The sequence below is a fragment of the Hyla sarda genome, chromosome 8 (assembly GCF_029499605.1).
Source record: "Hyla sarda isolate aHylSar1 chromosome 8, aHylSar1.hap1, whole genome shotgun sequence".
In the NCBI taxonomy this organism is placed as follows: domain Eukaryota; kingdom Metazoa; phylum Chordata; class Amphibia; order Anura; family Hylidae; genus Hyla; species Hyla sarda.
The window spans coordinates 176,468,355-176,488,255 of record NC_079196.1 but is presented as its reverse complement, the minus strand read 5'-3'; the positions used below and the strand labels follow the sequence as shown (position 1 = coordinate 176,488,255).

The 19,901-nt window shown below is 40.9% G+C and overlaps 2 protein-coding genes across 5 annotated transcripts in view; one reads left to right on the top strand and one right to left on the bottom strand.

Moving 5' to 3' along the window:
- Nucleotides 1–14,267, top strand: part of GPRC5B (G protein-coupled receptor class C group 5 member B) — a 99,739-nt gene extending 85,472 nt beyond the window's left edge. For 2 of the 3 annotated variants that reach the window (XM_056535678.1, XM_056535676.1), the window contains exon 4: nucleotides 12,841–14,267. In XM_056535678.1, coding sequence (XP_056391653.1) covers nucleotides 12,841–12,894 — 54 coding nt within the window. In that variant the 3' untranslated portion in view covers nucleotides 12,895–14,267. Of the gene's footprint in view, nucleotides 1–3,158; nucleotides 3,223–12,840 lie in introns of all 3 variants that reach the window. The other variant, XM_056535679.1, reaches the window with a different exon arrangement.
- IQCK (IQ motif containing K) overlaps nucleotides 1–19,901 on the bottom strand; it is a 128,499-nt gene that overhangs the window by 2,236 nt on the left and 106,362 nt on the right. The window contains exon 9 of one of the 2 annotated variants that reach the window (XR_008847158.1): nucleotides 15,310–15,473. The exons of the other annotated variant lie outside the window; for it this stretch is intronic. The gene's annotated coding sequence lies outside the window, so the exon portion shown is untranslated. The remainder of the gene's footprint in view (nucleotides 1–15,309; nucleotides 15,474–19,901) is intronic. 2 annotated transcript variants of the gene reach the window in all.

Sequence of the window (19,901 nt, the reverse complement as noted above, 5' to 3'; positions counted from 1 at the left end):
TGTGCAGACTGATCTAACAGTGAAGCTATAAAACAAAGGGCACTAAAATGAACACATCATTCAGACTAGCTAGCTACCATCAGAAAAAATCTAGTACGATCTTTAGCTACAGTCTCCATAATGTTAACCATTTTAAATGAAAATTATTCAAAAATACATGAAAAAAGTGAAAACTAAAAATGTCTAGTCAAGAGGATAAACCAGAGCACTGTTGGAAAGAGACCAACTTAGTAGCGTGTTAGTCAAGTTCTACATACTATGATATGTTAAGAAGACTGGAGCATGAGTTAAATTCAAGAGAGCAGAGCAATCCAGGATCATTACCATTTCAGTAGGAGTCTGGCAGAACATTCTCAGCTGTCGTTGTCACTAACCTCCTAGTGTCTCAAACACATTTAGGAAAACACAATATCTTGTATGGAATTCTACCAATCTGTCATTAATCGACCTGTAACCACCCGGTAGTATGTTAAAGTTTAAGATACCCAAATTACATTGGCTCTAAAAGTGCATTTGTCCATATTGTGCAGTATTTCTGTTACATTATTTAGGTATTATAGAGAGTAAGGTATGTGCCACTAATAAAATTTTGCCAGCAGTAATATCTTAAATGTATCAATATTGTAGTTGAGAACACTAACTATGTGACACCAAAAGAGGTGGTCCCCGCTCACAACTAAAGTCCACAGCCACTAGACAATGTATATGACAAACACATATTCATTTTATTGGTCTGCCACATATTACTTCCTGTTTAGGAAAACAAACAAATTTATATTTGGGGATTCATCAAAACCCGTGCAGAGGAAAAGTTGACCAGTTGCCCATAGCAATGAATCAGATTGTTTATTTAATTTTTCAGACCTTTTTTAAAATAAAAGAAACAATCTGATTGGTTGTTATGTACAACTGCACCACTTTTCCTCTGCACAGGTTTTAATAAATCTTCCCCATTGTGGTTCCCATACAACTTAAAGCTACCGTAATTTGAGGAGCTGGCAACATTAAGAACCACAAGGTCATCTTCTTCAAGGACTATGTGAGCATTTAAGGGTACATTCACACTGCGGATATCAAGCTGAATCTCTGCTCGCGGAATTCAGTGAGCGGAGATTCAGCCTGGCAGCCGGCAGCAGTGGTAGGACTGCGCGGCACTGCATCATTACCATTGACAGCTATGCAGTGCTCGCGGACTTCCGCGCAAAGAATGAACATGTTCTTTCTTTGGGCAGAACAATTTCCACAGAAATTCCGCAGTGTGAACGGGTCTCGTGGAAGACCCATTCACACTATGGTTACATTCACTGTGGTTCCACAGTGTGAACGTACCCTAAAGCTGTAATTCTGAGCAAAAAGATAAAAATATATACATAGTTCAATATAGCTTTGAAAGTTTTGCAATGTGGAGTTTCCTTTGAATAAGCTGCACAGTCATGAAGAAAATGTGACAAGCAATAATACATGTGAGCAGGGCCGTTTGAAAGAATTTGGGGGCCCCAAGCAAAATGGACATGGAGGCCCCCCTTGATGTTCATGCACGTCACGCTCTAGTAGTAACGCGTAGTAACGCCGGCCCTTGAATTCTGGGAGCGCGACGTGAGTGAACATCGATACAAGGCCCCCACATTAGGTAGTCAGTGCTCCCCACACATTAGGTGCAGCATAGTTCCCCACACATTAGGCAGGCAGTGTTCCCCCACATTAGGCAGGCAGTGTTCCCCCACATTAGGTGCAGCATAGTTCCCCCCACATTAGGTAGTCAATATTCCCCCACATTAGGCAGGCAGTGTTCCCCCACATTAGGCTGGCAGTGTTCCCCCCACATTAGGCAGGCAGTGTTCCCCCACATTAGGCAGGCAGTGTTCCCCCATATTAGGCAGGCAGTGTTCCCCCCCACATTAGGCTGGCAGTGTCCCCTCCCCCCCCACATTAGGTAGGCAGTGTTTCCCTCACATTAAGTAGGCAGTGTTCCCCCACATTAGGTAGGCAGTGTTCCCCCCACATTAGGCTGGCAGTGTTCCCCCACATTAGGATGGCAGTGTTACCCACAGACATACAGCCTCCAGCCATATACAGTGTTTCTGGAGGATGTATGCCTTTGTACTGCCCCACTTCAGTGCTCCGACCACCGCTCCTCCGGTCCGGCCATAGCATTAGTTCCCGGGACCAGAGAAGCGGTGGTCAGAACACCGAAGATGACGTCCTGCTGGTCACTTACCAAGCTGGCCAGCGCATGTCTTTCTCCTCCTCAATGCTTCGGTCTTCTGCGCCTCCGTTGCTATGGGCACACGTACAGGACGTCAGTGACGTCCCGGCATGCGCTATCTCCCGGTGGGGCCGCAGAGATTTAACGGGGGCATCCCTGTGTCCCGAAAACATCTTTTGGGACACAGGGATGTCCTTAATAGTGATGGGGGGAATTGCCCCGTCGCTACAGGACGAGCAAGCACCGGCTCTGCTCGGGGCCCCAAGCAATTGCTTGGTTTGCCTGTCCTGTAGCGACGGGCCTGTATGTAAGACATGGTCACATGACTAATAGACATGATGGCAGCCTGGGCAAGATTTTTAGAAAGAATAGTTTGAGACAATCCCTTCAAGACCAAAATATCTCTTTCATTGAGGCATCATCTAAAAATACATATACCAGCCACCAACAATTTTGCCCATTAAAAAAAAAAAAAACACAACTCAGGTGAAATGACTCTAAGCCAAGCCACAAGAGTCATTGTAAATCAATAGATGGATAATTAAAGTCATATTAATAACAAGATACATAAATCATGTAACAGTTCTATCGATTTTTAGAGAAGTACACTCTTACTTTACAGAAGACAGCTTAAAGGGCTTGTAGGGAATAATAGCAAATTACAGACACATCTCCTTATTTTATACCATATGGCTGCTATTTTAGGTGGCACAGTCGACTATTGCCCAAAGTTGCCGAAAAATCCAACTAACACATCTATTGTGTGCGAGCTACAGAGTATCAATCTGCTATAATAATCTTAACCTGTTGTTCCTACACTATTTTATTTTCCATTTCCTTAAAAACATAACTTTAGATCTTGACCGCCATAGTATCTCTACCTATACACCCTGTAGATTTATATGTTATAAGAGCTATGCCTGTATCACTGCATTATTTTATTCATTTCCAGGTAGGAAAAATTGAACCTAGAAGCTGATAGAATGCATGCCAATATGAAGCCTAATGTATATCAGGTCAGTGGATGCTGATTGGGCCCTGATGTCAGATATTTTTCTAAATGTATGGGGTTGAGCTGGAATACCCGACCATAGATAGAGGGGTGTTGTCAGGCTGTGAAAAGTAACAATGGAGATTAAATTCCTAAATGATACATTGGTCTGAGGGGGTCTTAGGGTGGGTTCAAACTTTTTATTTTTGTTTCCATTTAACATATATATTTTACACACTTAAAAAGAATAAAAACATAAATGTTAACCGATGCTAGAAAATAATGCTGCTAAATGCCATACACAAGAATCAGTTTTTGCATTTTTTGTACATTTTTAGTTTTTTTTTTTTGTCGCCTTACACAGTAGGGTAATTGACTAAATTTTTTTTATGCAGCAAAATTAACCATACTGTAATGGAAACAGTGAAATGGAGACAAAAATGCAGTATGAACTCACCCTTATAGACCAGATAATGCTTTCCTGGTATAAAAAGTTGCTCTAGTGTTAAAGGAGAAGAGATTGCTCTCTAGTGCCACCTGTTGAAGGTAGGTCACGAGTAAGTCTATAGTTGATTTTTAGCCAAACTGTGATCAACACCAAAAGTAAGATGGCCCTTCTGTAGACAGCTGTTTCAGGTTTCTAGACCCTTGTCAGTACAGTGCAGAGTGCTGGTTGGTTGGGTGAGAGGCCTTTGATGTGGATCTGAGGGTGTAATGTGTCTCCTTGGATCTCTACTAGCAAAATTTTCTGAAAAGTTAATTTATATATAATTTTCCCAGGGCATTGCCTGGCTTGTAGAGATCCCTCCCAAAAAGATACATTACCTCTTTAGACCCACATCAAAGAGTTATGTTAAGGAGCACCCTGCTCCGCACTGACAGGGGGCAAGAAAACCAATATTGTTACACATTGCTAATTTTCAATAAAAATAAAAAAAATCGTTTACACATGGGTGCTCATTATTTTAGACGAAATTCTGGTTTGGCTGATAATTGAAACATTAAAAAGATAAAAAGGGACCATATGGAAAGGAAGGAAGGAAAGAAGGGAAATGATACAAGGAGGGGGATGAAATGAATGATAACTTGAGGGAAGGAAAGTAGGAAAGCAAAGAATAAAGAAAGATTTGGAGAGAAATAGAAGAACATGGAATGTACAGGATAGAAGGTTGATTATCAAGGCATCAAGGCTTAAAGATGATGTCCAGTGCTAAAAAAAAAAAAAAAAAGGTATAATGTCTGATCGTGGGTGGTCCAACTGCTAGCACCCCCCCCCCCCCCCCCCCATCTCCGGTACTCGCTAGAGTGCGTTTCGTACCCAGCACGTCATCTGGTCGAAACACGTTTCCTCCATTCATTTATCTCTCTGGGAGAGGTGGAGACACAGGAACTCTGTCTCAGCTTCTCCCATAGAGATGAATTTAGAGGGCGTGTATTTAGCAGTATACCTACAGTGTGCAAAATGTCACACACAGCAGCTTGGCCAGTGCAGTGTTGGGGCCCCTGTACTGGATATCGTGGGGGAGTCCCAGCGGTCGGACCCCCCAACGCTTAGACATTTCTTATCACTGGACTTCTTTAAGCATAAAAAGTGAGAGACTATGAGACACAAGGGGGTCACAAAAAATCAAGAAGAGAAAACAGGTAAAGATTCAACTTAAAGGGGTACTCCAGGGAAGTTAAGAAAAATTAAAATGCCCCAAAGCCACCACAATACCTGTTCTTTGTCCCCTGAAGTTATTCATGTGGTTTTGGCAGCTCCTGTGGCAATTGTTGTCTCCTAAATACTTTTTTTCCTTACCTGCAGCACAAACTACAACTCCCAGAATTCAGTGGAGTTCTGTGTAATGGCTGCCAGCCAACTGCTTTTACTATCTGTGTGCAGGCTTAGGGTGGGTTCACACTACGTTCGGTCCGGTTGGCTCATTTTTGCGCCGTATGCGCTTTTACAACCGGACCTAAAACCGTGGTTGACCACGGTTTTAGGTCCGGTTGTAAAAGCGCATACGGCGCAAAAATGAGCCGACCGGACCGAACGTTTCACTCCGGTCGGCTCATTGAAGTGAATGGCATACGGGAGCGCATACGGTTACATACGGGAGCGCGAGCTTTTAGCTCCCTCCTGCCGTATGCGCTCCCGTATGGGACAAAACGTAGTGTGAACCCAGCCTTACACTGCAGATCACACACAGACACACACACACACACACACTGGGGGAGATTTATCAAACTGTCTGAGAGAAAAAGTGGAGGGATTTTCCCACAGGAACCAGCTAACAAGCTGAGGTAAAGTGAAAGCCGAGCTGTGATTGGCTGCATATGGGGAAATCTCTCCACTTTTTCTCTCACACAGTCTGATAAATCTGGGCCACTGTACATGTCTTTTCTTTTAAACAATGCCTCCTGCTATGAGTTTTTCTGTGTTCTGAATGGCAGCATATTCAAAAGAAAAACAGCAGCTATGTGCTCAGTTGTGACTAGGAATCGTTCCTCTCACAAGCTCCTCACACAGGGAAGGGAGGTGTGGCTGTACAGCCAGAGCTCTAGCCCAATCAGAAATCAGACATAGATCAGGTGGTGTTGTCTTGATGGGAGGGGCTGCTCTCACTGAGGAGACAACAAAAAATGAATTTTTCTCACACTTCCTGCATGTAAGTGACAGCTGAAAGAGGAAAACTGTTGTATATAGCTAATGAATGATATTTAGACAAATACATAGGTTAGTGAGAGGGAAAGAATGGGCTATGGATTTAGTTCCCTGGAGTACCTCTTTAACCCCTTAACGACGCAGGACGTATATTTACGTCCTGCGCCGGCTCCCGCGATATGAAGCGGGATCGCGCTGCGATCCCACATCATATCGCGTCGGTCCCGGCGCTCATCAACGGCCGGGACCCGCGGCTAATAACACACATTGCCGATCGCGGCGATGTGCAGTATTAACCCCTTAAGGACTCAGGGTTTTTCCGTTTTTGCACTTTCGTTTTTTCCTCCTTACCTTTTAAAAATCATAACCCTTTCAATTTTCCACCTAAAAATCCATATTATGGCTTATTTTTTGCGTCGCCAATTCTACTTTGCAGTGACATTAGTCATTTTACCCAAAAATGCACAGCGAAACGGAAAAAAAAATCATTGTGCGACAAAATCGAAAAAAAAACGCCATTTTGTAAATTTTGGGGGCTTTCGTTTCTACGCAGTGCATATTTCGGTAAAAATTACACCTTATCATTATTCTGTAGGTCCATACGGTTAAAATGATACCCTACTTATATAGGTTTGATTTTGTCGCACTTCTGGAAAAAATCATAACTACATGCAGGAAAATTTATACGTTTAAAAATGTCATCTTCTGACCCCTATAACTTTTTTATTTTTCCACGTATGGGGTGGTATGAGGACTCATTTTTTGCGCCGTGATCTGAAGTTTTTATCGGTATGATTTTTGTTTTGATCTGACTTTTTGATCACTTTTTATTCATTTTTTAATGATATAAAAAGTGACCAAAATACGCTTTTTTGGACTTTGGAATTTTTTTGCGCGTACGCCATTGACCGTACGGCTTAATTAATGATATATTTTTATAGTTCGGACATTTACGCACGCGGCGATACCACATATGTTTATTTTTTATTTTTTTTACACTGTTTTATTTTTTTTATGGGAAAAGGGGGGTGATTCAAACTTTTATTAGGGAAGGGGTTAAATGACCTTTATTAACACTTTTTTTTTACATTTTTTTTGCAGTGTTATAGGTCCCATAGGGACCTATAACACTGCACACACTGATCTCTAATGCTGATCACTGGCGTGTATTAACACGCCTGTGATCAGCATTATCGGCGCTTGACTGCTCCTGCCTGGATCTCAGGCACGGAGCAGTCATTCGTCGATCGGACACCGAGGAGGCAGGTAAGAGCCCTCCCGGTGTCCGATCAGCTGTTCGGGACGCCGCGATTTCACCGCGGCGGTCCCGAACAGCCCGACTGAGCAGCCGGGTCACTTTCACTTTCACTTTAGAAGCGGCGGTCAGCTTTGACCGCCGCTTCTAAAGGGTTAATACCGCACATCGCCGCGATCGGCGATGTGTGGTATTAGCCGCGGGTCCCGGCCGTTGATTAGCGCCGGGACCGACGCGATATGATGCGGGATCGCGGCGCGATCCCGCTTCATATCGCGGGAGCCGGCGCAGGACGTAAATATACGTCCTGCGTCGTTAAGGGGTTAACCCTAAAGCGAAAGTGACCCGGCTGCTCAGTCGGGCTGTTCGGGACCGCCGCGGTGAAATCACGGCGTCCTGAACAGCTGGCAGGACACCGGGAGGGCCCTTACCTGCCTCCTCGGTGTCCGATCGGCGAATGACTACTCCGTGCCTGAGATCCAGGCAGGAGTAGTCAAGCACCAATAACGCTGATCACAGGCGTGTTAATACACGCCAGTGATCAGAATAGGAGATCAGTGTGTGCAGTGTTATAGGTCCCTATGGGACCTATAACACTGCAAAAAAAATGTAAAGAAAAAGTGTTAATAAAGATCATTTAACCCCTTCCCTAATAAAAGTTTGAATCACCCCCCTTTTCCCATAAAAAAAATAAAACAGTGTAAAAAAAATAAAAAATAAACATATGTGGTATCGCCGCGTGCGTAAATGTCCGAACTATAAATATATATCATTAATTAAACCGTACGGTCAATGGCGTATGCGCAAAAAAATTCCAAAGTCAAAAAAAGCGCATTTTTGGTCACTTTTTATACCATTAAAAAATGAATAAAAAGTGATCAAAAAGTCCGACCAAAACAAAAATCATACCGATAAAAACTTCAGATCACGGCGCAAAAAATTAGTCCTCATACCGCCCTGTACGTGGAAAAATAAAAAAGTTATAGGGGTCAGAAAATGACATTTTTAAACGTATACATTTTCCTGCATGTAGTTATGATTTTTTCCAGAAGTGCGACAAAATCAAACCTATATAAGTAGGGTATCATTTTAACCATATGAACCTACAGAATAATGATAAGGTGTATTTTTTACCGAAATATGCACTGCGTAGAAACGGAAGCCCCCAAAAGTTACAAAATGGCATTTTTTCTTCGATTTTGTCGCACAATGATTTTTTTGCCGTTTCGCCGTGCATTTTTGGGTAAAATTACTAATGTCACTGCAAAGTAGAATTGGTGACGCAAAAAATAAGCCATAATATGGATTTTAGGTGGAAAATTTAAAGGGTTATGATTTTTAAAAGGTAAGGAGGAAAAAACAAAAGTGCAAAAACGGAAAAACCCTGAGTCCTTAAGGGGTTAAGGCTGACCAGTTAAAAGGTTTTAAGGTATATTTCATATCTGCTCGGTGAAATGGCACACATAAATAAAGTCTCCATCAAACAATTACATTGGAAGGAAAAAAAAATATATGGTTATCTCCTCCACCTCTCCATTGCACATACTTGATATACTGCAATGCAATTGTATAAATGCTCTGGTACCTATGTAACAGGGTTGAATCAGCCTGCTATTATGGTTGGCGGCTTTACTTCATTCTACACTTATCAATAATTATTAAAATTATATAAATGAAACATTTGCAGGAGCTTTTGGTTTCAGCATTGGATGACACGAAGAAGACTTCACATAATTTGACCACCAAACAACTGAACCCTGCAGCTCCAGCTTCCCAGTGATCAGCTGTAATTCATGGAAGGGCTGGGTCCACCAAGGTTAATATGGTTAAGATGATTAATGTCTTTCTGCTTTGGCTCTTTGAGAGGGGGGGCCCCCTTTTATGAGGTCCATATGCCCTGTCATCGGTTCCAATATTATGAATACAGCCCTCTGGCTGAATACCAAACAACATCGGACTTCACTTTTTATCATGTGGACACATATTATAATCATTACTTTCTGTTTGAGATATGCTGGTATGTCCGAACTGCGATTTAATCCTCTTTAGAAACCATATGGATTGTTCTCTTAATAGAAAAGACAGTTTTCTCAGTAAATACTGATAACTGGCTCCATGCCATCCATATTCTGAAATGTATTTTCAGTATCACGAGAGCCTGTACTGAGTGCCCTGTGATTTTCCACATCAAAGTAAAGACTGTTTCTAACATAAAATACCCCAGAGGTGACTGGCTGCCTGGATAACGCAGAGCTCTGATGTTTGTAGATGAGGGCACAGTCCAAATACTGATATACTTTGTGACCATATTACATCTATTTCTCTCTCAATAAGCTGCCCTATTTAATTTGGCTTGACAAAACGCTAAATTTCACATCGGTTTTATTACCTCTTATGAGTGTCACATTACAGTATCTGTTGTGAAGCTCAGAGGTGTCAATGCTGTTGAGGTGCTAATTAGTTCTACTAAAGAAAGTCAGAACAACTTCATGGGAATAGAGGCACCAAATAATATGTAGCAATAATATTTTGCAAGTGGGAAATAGTAGTTTTAACTCACTACAACATCCATTTTTTTAATTATTCCAATGCATTTTATATTAAAAAAGGAGCAACTTTGAAAATAGTCCTCATTAAAGATTCTCTACTGTTTTGTGTCTACAGCTGCTTATCAGACTTATGTGTCTCCATGGTAACAGACAACCACCAAACTCTGTGTAGTCTGATCCTGTAGTCATATTGCTTTTTATGTGCCTTTTTGTTTTTTCTTGTAAAGGTGTACATAGCCTTTATCATTCTCTGCAGATTACATGGATAACATGGAGTGGACCTAAATTTGTGAGATAAAAAAAGAACTTAAGAATTCATAATAATTAGGACAGTTATGTGCGGTACTCAAATAACTGCTACTTGGGCAAGACCTTCCTTTATCCGGGATAATTTCATTCTTGTCTACTCCTATCTGATGGAAGTGGATTACCAAACCATTAGGCTAGGTTCAGACTACAGAATTTCCGCCTGCAATTCAGCTATGAAATTGCAGTTGGAAATTCCGCTTGCTAAAATGTACTGTATAGTGAATGGGTTTCCGTTCACAAATTCACACTCCCGAAATTTGTGAAGCGGAATTTGTGAACGGAAAATCCGCTTGGAAATTTCCGCCTGAAGAATGGCGGAAATCAACGGAAATCCGCATCGAACACATTGCAGTCTATTGGAGACTGCAGTGTCCATGCGGTCCTAGCACCGACTGATTCAGTCAGCGCTGGCCGCACTCGGAATCTCCGGGCGGAAATTTTCTGCCCGGAGATTCCGTAGTCTGAACCTAGCCTTAAGGCTCCACTTTGTGCACCTCCTTAGTGTATACCATCAGAATTTGGGAAACAAGGTACCATAGCGATAACCCCCCTAAAATAGATATAAACATGAGGCTCATCCATGGGTACCATTAAGAAAACAAGGTTGACAGGTTCACCCTGCTTCTCTTAACAAATTGGGTGAGGGACAACAAGAAACAAGGCTTTTTATAACCTGGGAAATGGCCTTCATTTACTATTGGAGTTCTATTTAAAATGTAAGTAAAAAAAGAATGGGAGAATGCATTTCACTTTATTTATTAACTTCATGCATCAAACATGCACCAAGGTTTTCTTTTTACTGAAAATCTCTTCCAGTCATCAAATATAGGATTAAAGGAAATTAAATTAAAGGAATTTTTCACAAAGTCACTGTAAATATGAAGCAAAACTTTAAGAAAAGTGAGACTTTGATGACAATGGTTTGAATATTCATAATTATTTAGACAATATATACAGTACATTGTATGTTACTGAACTCATATGACCAGTGTTTGTTATTCTATGTTATTGAACTCATAGAAATCTAGATTTCCCACAACCCTGCAGATGAGTGGACAGTGGCTATGATATATATAATAGGACTTCTCTGAATACAGCGCTGTACTGGACTCTGTAATGTGAGAGGCAGTGCAGCTGACACATTCTGTCTACGGTCGTAACGTCAGTCTAAAAGCATGTCATATGTTTGTTGTATGAAGCATGTTATTCTCCACTTTGAAAAGTCACATGGTTCTGCTATAAATAGAAGGATGACCTGACCCCAGCATTTAAGTGACTTTTCAGATGACAGGCATTTACATGGAGAAATAGCTTAGTGCTCTCATCTATTGAAATACTGACCTCGGGTTTACAAGAAAAGCCAAAATGTATTTATTTCTAAATTCAGGATAAAATTTGAAATTATTACTTTTGCCTTTCTCTTCGATGGTCCTCTCTTCTTTGGCAGCACTCAGGGTGCCCGCTTTTCCACCTGTTTTGTCCTATAATTTAGGTGCACTGTTTCTTCATATAGGGCCTCATTTACTAAGAGTTTCAGGTTTTTACTAGTGGGAAAAGTTATTTCAGACTTGCAGGATTCTTCTCTATTTACTATTGGGAGAAGTCGGGAACATTTTCTGACCAGCTTTTTCTAGGTCGATATTTCCAGCCATTTACCCACAGGATTTTCTGTGAATTCGATAGTAAATAGGTCGGGTTGTGAAACCACGCCCCCTTTTGGGCTGGCCACGTCCCCTTTGTTACGGGGCATGCGCCTCTTAGTAAATCCAGTGTTGTGAAAATGGGCCGAGCTTTATATTAGTGATTTGTATAAATAAAATGCTGCACTTAGTAAATCTTCTCCATCATCTTCACCTTAGTTGGTCGTCATTTCTGTGATAGCTCCTATTCCCGTTCTCTTGACCTGGTTCTACATTGCGATGGACTAAGTCATGTGTATTATTTTTTGGCTAGTGATGCTGCGGCTATATATGATAATATACTGATAATTTGAGTTATACTGAACCTGGTGTTGGAGAATGGAAAGGCTTTGGGCATAAGTGTGAACAGGCTAGCTGTACTGGTGGATGAACGATTAAATCTGTAAAATATAGGGGGTAATAAAAGGAGTGAAGCCAGCTTGGTTGGGAAACAACCATCTACTTACACGGTAAGATAACTGTTCTTTCATTATTTTTAGCTAATTCGGCAGGTGGACCCCAGTTTTAGCAGTTCCGGTCAGACTCTGTATGTCTAAAAGTATTTCCAAAAAAGAAAATAATTGCCCTCCACCACTTTGTGCCAACAATCCATCTTCATCATTAAAGTTAAGGAACTGGCAAAGAAAGTACTACCATATGCTTACATATGTTTTCAAATGGGAGAAGGTTATAAACCAGACACCTTTGGTGGTGGGAGAACAACAGGAGCAGGAGTTAGCAGGCCCCCATACATTGTCAGCTCTGATGAAAATGGGGTTTCAGCAGCTATAAATGTGAATGGGGACCTTTGATAGCTTCTCCATTGATCTCACATATCTCCAGACCTAAGAAATACCAGAAATATATGCATACAAATTTGTGCGTGATTTAACAGGCTCTGTTCCACACTACACTTGTTTATAATCCTTTAGGTGTAGTGGCTGTTAAAGATGTACTTGCATTTCCTTCCGAAAATGCTGAGAATACCAATAATGCTGCAGTGTGTTACGTCGGCTTGTCAGCTGTTTCAGCACAAGATGATTATGTGTCTTGTAATGTCCATGTGAAGTCAGCACCATGTGTGGAGCTTGGATTACCACCGTGCTGATGTACACATATATCCTGTCTCCAATGTCTTTACTTAATAGCAGGTTTGTTAAACCATTAATTAGTTTGTCTTGTTGTATCCTATCTTATTTAACAGGATATCCTGCAGTTCATTCTGAATCAGAAAGATGGAGCAAAGAGCCAGGTCTAAAGATGAGCTAAGATATACCTTAGGACTCGCAGCTAAACTGAAGAACAGAAACATCTTATGAAAAGGAACAATGTTGCATAAACTTTTTCAAGTATTTTAATATTAACCCATTTTGGTTGGGTTTTACATCTGTAAAATGCTCATGCATGTTCCTGAAATGTCTTGTAAAGCACAAACATATAACATTTGATATAACTTCATTACATTGACAGTGTATGTAATCATAATGTAATGAAAAGGCAGCCTATACAATTTTTGGCACCTTGGCAATCTAAGGCTACTTTCACACTATAAAATTTATCCGTTAAAAGATCCATTATAAACGTCCGTTAGAAAAGCTATAAAAACCGATGTTAAACGTCCATTACAAAATCCCATTCAAGCCTATGGGATTTTTTGATTATCCGTTATGACCCGTTATGGCCCGTCATGACTAGCGGACGTTAATTGTGACGGAAGAAAAAACGACACATGCACTAATTTTTCTTCCATCACAAGAAACGGATAAATTAATGGCTGTTATTTTTAACATTGAAGTCTATGGCAAACAGATGAGCCTTTATGTCATCCGTTTGCACCCAGTTTATTATATCAGTAATAACTTCTGAGCATGCTCAGAAGAGGTGACATCAGCAGACTCCTGCAGTGCTGAGGGACTACTACTACTCTCATCATGGAACAGACTTGTTTCCATGATGGGAGTAGTAATTCCCCGGCTTCGGGAGTCTGCTGGTGGCTGGGGAGGCTACATTAGTTTTTGCACTACAACCTCCATCATGGAACAGACTCTGTTCCATGATGGTGGTTGTAGAACAGGGGCTGAGGGATTGATCGCACCGGGTCTCACTTCTGAGACTCAATGAAATTAGAAGTTATTAAACAGGGGAGCGGAAGGCATGCTGCGCTCCCCTGTGATGTACGATGTATTTACTGTACTTTCATTTTTAAATTCCCCGTCGGGAGCCCTGAAAGGCCGGTACAGAGGAGTCATTCAGGGCTCCCAGCAGGGTTTTCAAATAGAAGCGCTGCGGTGGGGAAAGATATATAGAATCGCTGGGGGGGTATATATCTAGCCCCCACAGCACTTCTATATATCTTACCCCCCGCAGTGCATTTATATATGTTCCCCCCGCAGCGCATATATATATATTATCCTCCCCGCAGCGCATATATATGTTACCCCCGCAACGCTATCATAAGCCCCCGGCAGCGCTATGATTGAAAAGTATTCGACAGCAGGGCATTTGGCTGTGGCGATGTGCTGCTGAAAGAATACTTTAAGAATGTTTATCTATTAGGTTTTTATTTCTTTTGTTGTTGTCACTTTTAAGTACTTTTAAGTACCCATATGTCTGGCCCCCCCAGCACTTCTACAATCAAATGCCTTGCCAGCGCTATGAATGAAAAGTATTCTACAGCAGCGCATCTGGCCGGCTAGATGCGTTGCTGTAGAATACTTTTCATTTATAGCGCTGCCAAGGCATTTGATTATAGAAGCGCTGTGGGTTCCATGATGGGGATTGTAGTACAAACACTAATGTAGCCTCCCCAGCCACCGGCAGACTCCCGCAGCCGGGGAACTACTACTCCCATCATGGATAGAAGTCTGTTCCATGATGGGAGTACTAGTAGTCCCGGCTGTGGGAGTCTGTAGGCAGAGGTGTTAAAACGGCCGTACATGAGGGATGTTATAATGGGTCTTAACGGATGAATATTTATTCAGCCGTTAGCACCCGTTATTATACATCCGTTTTTACACAGAAAACAGATGTTTAATAACGGATGAATGCTCATAGTGTGAAATGAGCCTAAGGAGGCACAATGGACTCAATGAAGGTAACCCTCGTAGATACTGAGACATTTTCTCAACCTAAACAAGTGAGGCACAAAGCACAAAAGTACTTCATACAACTTCAACGTTTCACAGATTCTTAGGAAATGAGGGTGAGGCTGAATTCTCAAAACTACTGTTTTGGCCATTTCAATGGTTATGTCCACTGTGTGGGATTGACCAAAGCCCCTTTGTGAAGAATACCATCTTGCAAAGTCGTCATAAAAACTGCCATTGATGAGATAGCAACCACCTACATGTGATTGGTGTTAGCCAGTGATAAAATGTGTGGGTCTCCATTTCAAAAATTAAAACTACCAGAATGTCCACAATTATCAGATCTAAACAGTGACATATGGACCAAGTATGGAAACTGGCATAAAGGTCTAAAGAAGTCACCTGACTGCTCTGCACATATACCAGAACTTAAGAAAAGCAGAATTTCCCACATATCATTGATACTCCGCTGAAACTGGGCTATGGGTCCGCAAATGTGGTCAACTCATTTTTATCCAAATATCTGGAAGGTATTGGGTCAGGAACACTGGTTGCCCCATTTCATCTAAGGTTTATAGGTAACTTACCTGCAAAAAGGCTTTGGTATGAGCATACCCGACATAACCTTCTTAGAGTAATGGTATCAAGACTGAGACCAATGACTTATCATAAAGATGGCAAACCAATATTTCATTCCACCAACCCAAACGACTGTCTTTGTCTTACGCAGGCTGTCTCAACAGAATGCTTTCTGCAGGTAAAACAGATTTTTAGGGGGATTTCAATAGGCTTTCCTTAGTTTCTTTTAATCAGCATTATTTTGTTTAGTCATTAGTCAGGTTGGCATTGGTTTCTATTCACATAAGCTATCAGATGGCAAAAGGATTTAGGGTCCAAATGCCCATTGACTGTAGAAGTAAGGGCATACGCTTCTCAAAAACAGAGTTATTAAACCTCTCCCTTTCAGCTAGTAGGGATGAGGGGTTTGCTGCGATAACAAAAGAAAGCACAATATCATTAACCCCTTAAGGACTCAGGGTTTTTCAGTTTTTGCACTTTTGTGGCTTATTTTTTGCGTCACCAATTCTACTTTGCAGTGACAGTCATTTTACCCAAAAATTCACGTTGAAACGGAAAAAAAATCATTGTGCGACAAAATCGAAGAAAAAAACGCCATTTTGTAACTTTTTGGGGCTTCCGTTTCTACGCAGTGCATATTTCGGTAAAAATGATACCTTATCATTATTCTGTAGGTCCATACGGTTAAAATGATACCCTACTTATATAGGTTTTATTTTGTCGTACTTCTGGAAAAAATCATAACTACATGCAGGAAAATTTATGAGTTTAAAAATGTCATCTTCTGACCCCTATAACTTTTTCATTTTTCCATGTACATTTTTTGCGCCGTGATCGGAAGTTTTTATCGGTATGATTTTTGTTTTGATCGGACTTTTTAATCACTTTTTATTAATTTTTTAATGGTATAAAAAGTGACCAAAAATTTTGGGACTTTGGAATTTTTTTGCGCGTACGCCATTGACCAACCGGTTTAATTAATGATATATTTTTATAGTTATGTTTATTTATTTCTTTTTTTTTTACACTGTTTTATTTTTTTTATCTGAAATGGGGGGATTCAAACTTTTATTAGGGAAGGGGTTAAATGACCTTTATTAACACTTTTTTTTTGCAGTGTTATAGGTCCCATAGGGACCTACAAACCTGCACACACTGATCTCTCATCCTGATCACTGGCGTGTATTAACACGCCTGTGATCAGTGTTATTTCACCGCGGCGGTCAGCGCAATTTCACCGCGGCGGTCCCGAACAGCCCGACTGACTAGCCGGGATACTTTCACTTTCACTTTAGAAGCGGCGGTCAGCTTTGACCGCCGCTTCTAAAGGGTTAATACCGCACATTGCCGCGATCGGCGATGTGTGGTATTAGCCGCGGGTCCCGGCCGTTGATGAGCGCCAGGACCGACGCGATGTGATGCGGGGTCGCAGCGCGACCCCGCTTCATATTGCGGGACCCGGCGCAGGACGTAAATATACGTCCTGCGTCGTTAAGGGGTTAAACCTCGGTGTATCAAAACTATCTTCTGGTTGGCCCCAACATCCAATCAAAGTCCATGCTCCTTTAGCAAGTAAAGTTTAAAAAGGAAAGCTCAACTCCCATTGCTTACTATGGTCACCAATGCTTCTTTGTCATTGTTGTCATGATTTTTTTTTTTTTTTTTTTGCTGAGGTGTATTACTTGCATTGCATATTTGTAAGGTAAAATAATAACTCAGTTTTACATGTTAAACACCATAATTGTAAACTGACTACAGAGCTATATCGTGGCATCGATCTAGTAAATGCAGCTGATTTTCTACATTCCCACTTTGGCTGCCTCTTCTGTGGAAACACAAACATAACCTGCTAATAAGGCATAAAAGAGGTTCTATACTCTTTCGAGCCAAGTCCCTGCATTTTAGACCTCAGTGGCTTCGGGCAACTCTCTAATGCACATGGGGGATTCCCAAATCTCCCCAGACGAATGATACTGGGGAAGAGAAGGGTCGGGCTTGTTGATTTCAATTGCCCGACCCTTTTATTCTCCAAGAGATATGCTGCCACCAAAGCTCCTCTCCCCATTCACAACACAGTTACAGTTTTTGAACAGACTGATACCTCCTTCCACGCACCTAGGGCTGTATGAAACATACTGTGTATTACATGGTTTCAATTCACTCTACGGTGTAGGTGCGTTTAGTGAAGCATAAACCTAGATACTGCATGAAGGCCATATAAAACAGTTGTGTTAGTGGTGAGGCCCCTACTTAAAGGTAAAATTAAGATAGGCTCCTCTACTTTTTTCAGATATTGTGGTAGCTGTGTCTTTACCTAATATGTAGTGTCTAAACATTTAACAGCTAAAAGCCATAATATAGGGTTTATACAAATATTCTAAGTATGTAAAAATGATAGTAATACAAAAATGATGGCAGCTGTACTGGATACGCACAAAGGTAAGAACCTATGCACTAGTATTTACAATACTAATAGGTATTAATGAAGTAGTAACATTACAGTATGTAATATAGAAAATAATGATATAGTCAAAGTTTAGACAGCAAGTCCAATAAATGGAAGCATCATCCAATATACAGGCGGTTTGGATGGAGGACAGCACTGGTTCACATTACCGTGAATGTAGCTGGAAGGGAAAATTGATGTATACATAACATTCAGGTGTGTTGGCCCCTTCCTCCTGAAGATTGGTTGAAGCTCAAGCTCAACACTGACATTACTTACTGTATCAATAAGATTCCATAAGATAACTTTGCCATTAAGTACTTTCTATAAAGATAGTACTTAAATATATAAAATGCCCACATTTGTTGCCTGGTTTTTCCTACACATCAAGAGTATCTGCTTTGCCAAATGGAAGGTCAAAAGATCCATGTTTTCCTTAGAGGTGGGGACCGCAGAGGTGATGAATTTAAATTCCCGATATAAATCAAACTAGATGCCTAAAAGATTTAGCAGCAGAACAAATAAATACAGTATTGCTTATTACAGGTCATCATTTGTGCCACCCATACATTATCACATCAGATTATTGTAACATATTCATTTGCCTTACTAAATTTGCTTCATTTTGCACTCCTATTGTCTTTCCTGACATGCAGCGCCAAGTTTGCCCCCATCTCTAGAAAAGAAGTGTCCTTGCTTTGAGCTATCAATGGTCAAAAAGCCATAAATAGCAGTGTACATGTGTGACTACGTGCTCACTATGATATTATGATCAGTGCCTACTACTATTGATCTGGATGCCTTATCAATCTGGCATTTTTAGGTCCACGCACAGTCATATTTGTTAGCCTCATTATGTATTAGGCCATGTATACCACCATGGAAAGGTACATGTGAATGAATGCTCCTTAAAATGTTCTATATTGGAATGTTCTGGAAGCGCTATACACTACATACAAACTGCAATATGGTTCTGCATTGTGCACTATATTATAGGGTTGAAATGCCTCTGGTCCTTTGTATCAGGCCTTACAATGTTTCCAGTGTATGGAGTATTTTGAGAGACAGTTACAATCGGCAATAGACCACTGTATTCATCCAACAAAGCATGAAATGCACACATATTTACAGAAAATTAATCTTCAGTTCTGGGTTAAAGAAGCATTATGTGAAATCTCTTTTTTGCTTATATAGTGCAGAATAGGCAAAAATTAAAGAGTAAAATAGTGGTTGCATATGCCTTGTGCTTACTTGTTTTAACTAAAGTGGCAGGAATGAGATTGCAGCCATACTGGTTGTGATTTCCTTTCTGAAATGATTATCTAATGCTGCCTACATTTCCAATGAGGAGTTTGGCTTTGCAGAGAAAGAAGGTACAATCTCACAGGCACATGCTGTGAGCCCATAGAGCAATATACCTGCAGCAAATAGTATTCCTAAAGTATCTTTTAAAGTATTATAAAACACCTCACTTTTTCATGGCAATATTTCTCTAGAAAAAGCCCTATGTGAACTGTGTAACTATGTAGCTTTAAATAAGAAAACACAGCAAAAAGGCACATAATGTGAACTGTCACCAACCCACTTGTGAGTCTAATGAAACCAACTATATGCTACTGGCTGCTAGAGTTCAGCCAGGCGAACTGCTTAGAGTCATAAGTGGATTGGGGTTAGTTGACACCATGTACACTTCTCTTTGAGGTGTATAACTCTGCAGCTAGTTAGTGTATGGACTCACCTACTACTATATATCCTGATCACATAGAGAAAGCAACAACAAACAAATAGAGCTGGGAGGGCCATTGTCTAGGAACTGCTAGGAGGGATCTGATCTATAATGGAACAGATGGCACTGCAGGTATGGTGGAGGTGAGTATGCATTATATGGGCAAAAAAGTGAATTGCTTCTTTAAGTCTTTCTAAAAAATTGGTAAAACTACTTACCCCATAACAACCATTTAGGTTACTGATCAACAAACAATCTAGTTACCAAACTGGGCCAAAATTAAGTGTGTCTCACATGTTAATGGTTCGCCTACCCATATAAATCCACTTGGCCATGCAGTAGTTCCAAGAGGAATTATACGGTATAATGCAGGATTTCAAAAAGACACAACATTTTCACTGGTCTCATCTCATGTTGAGTCATTCACA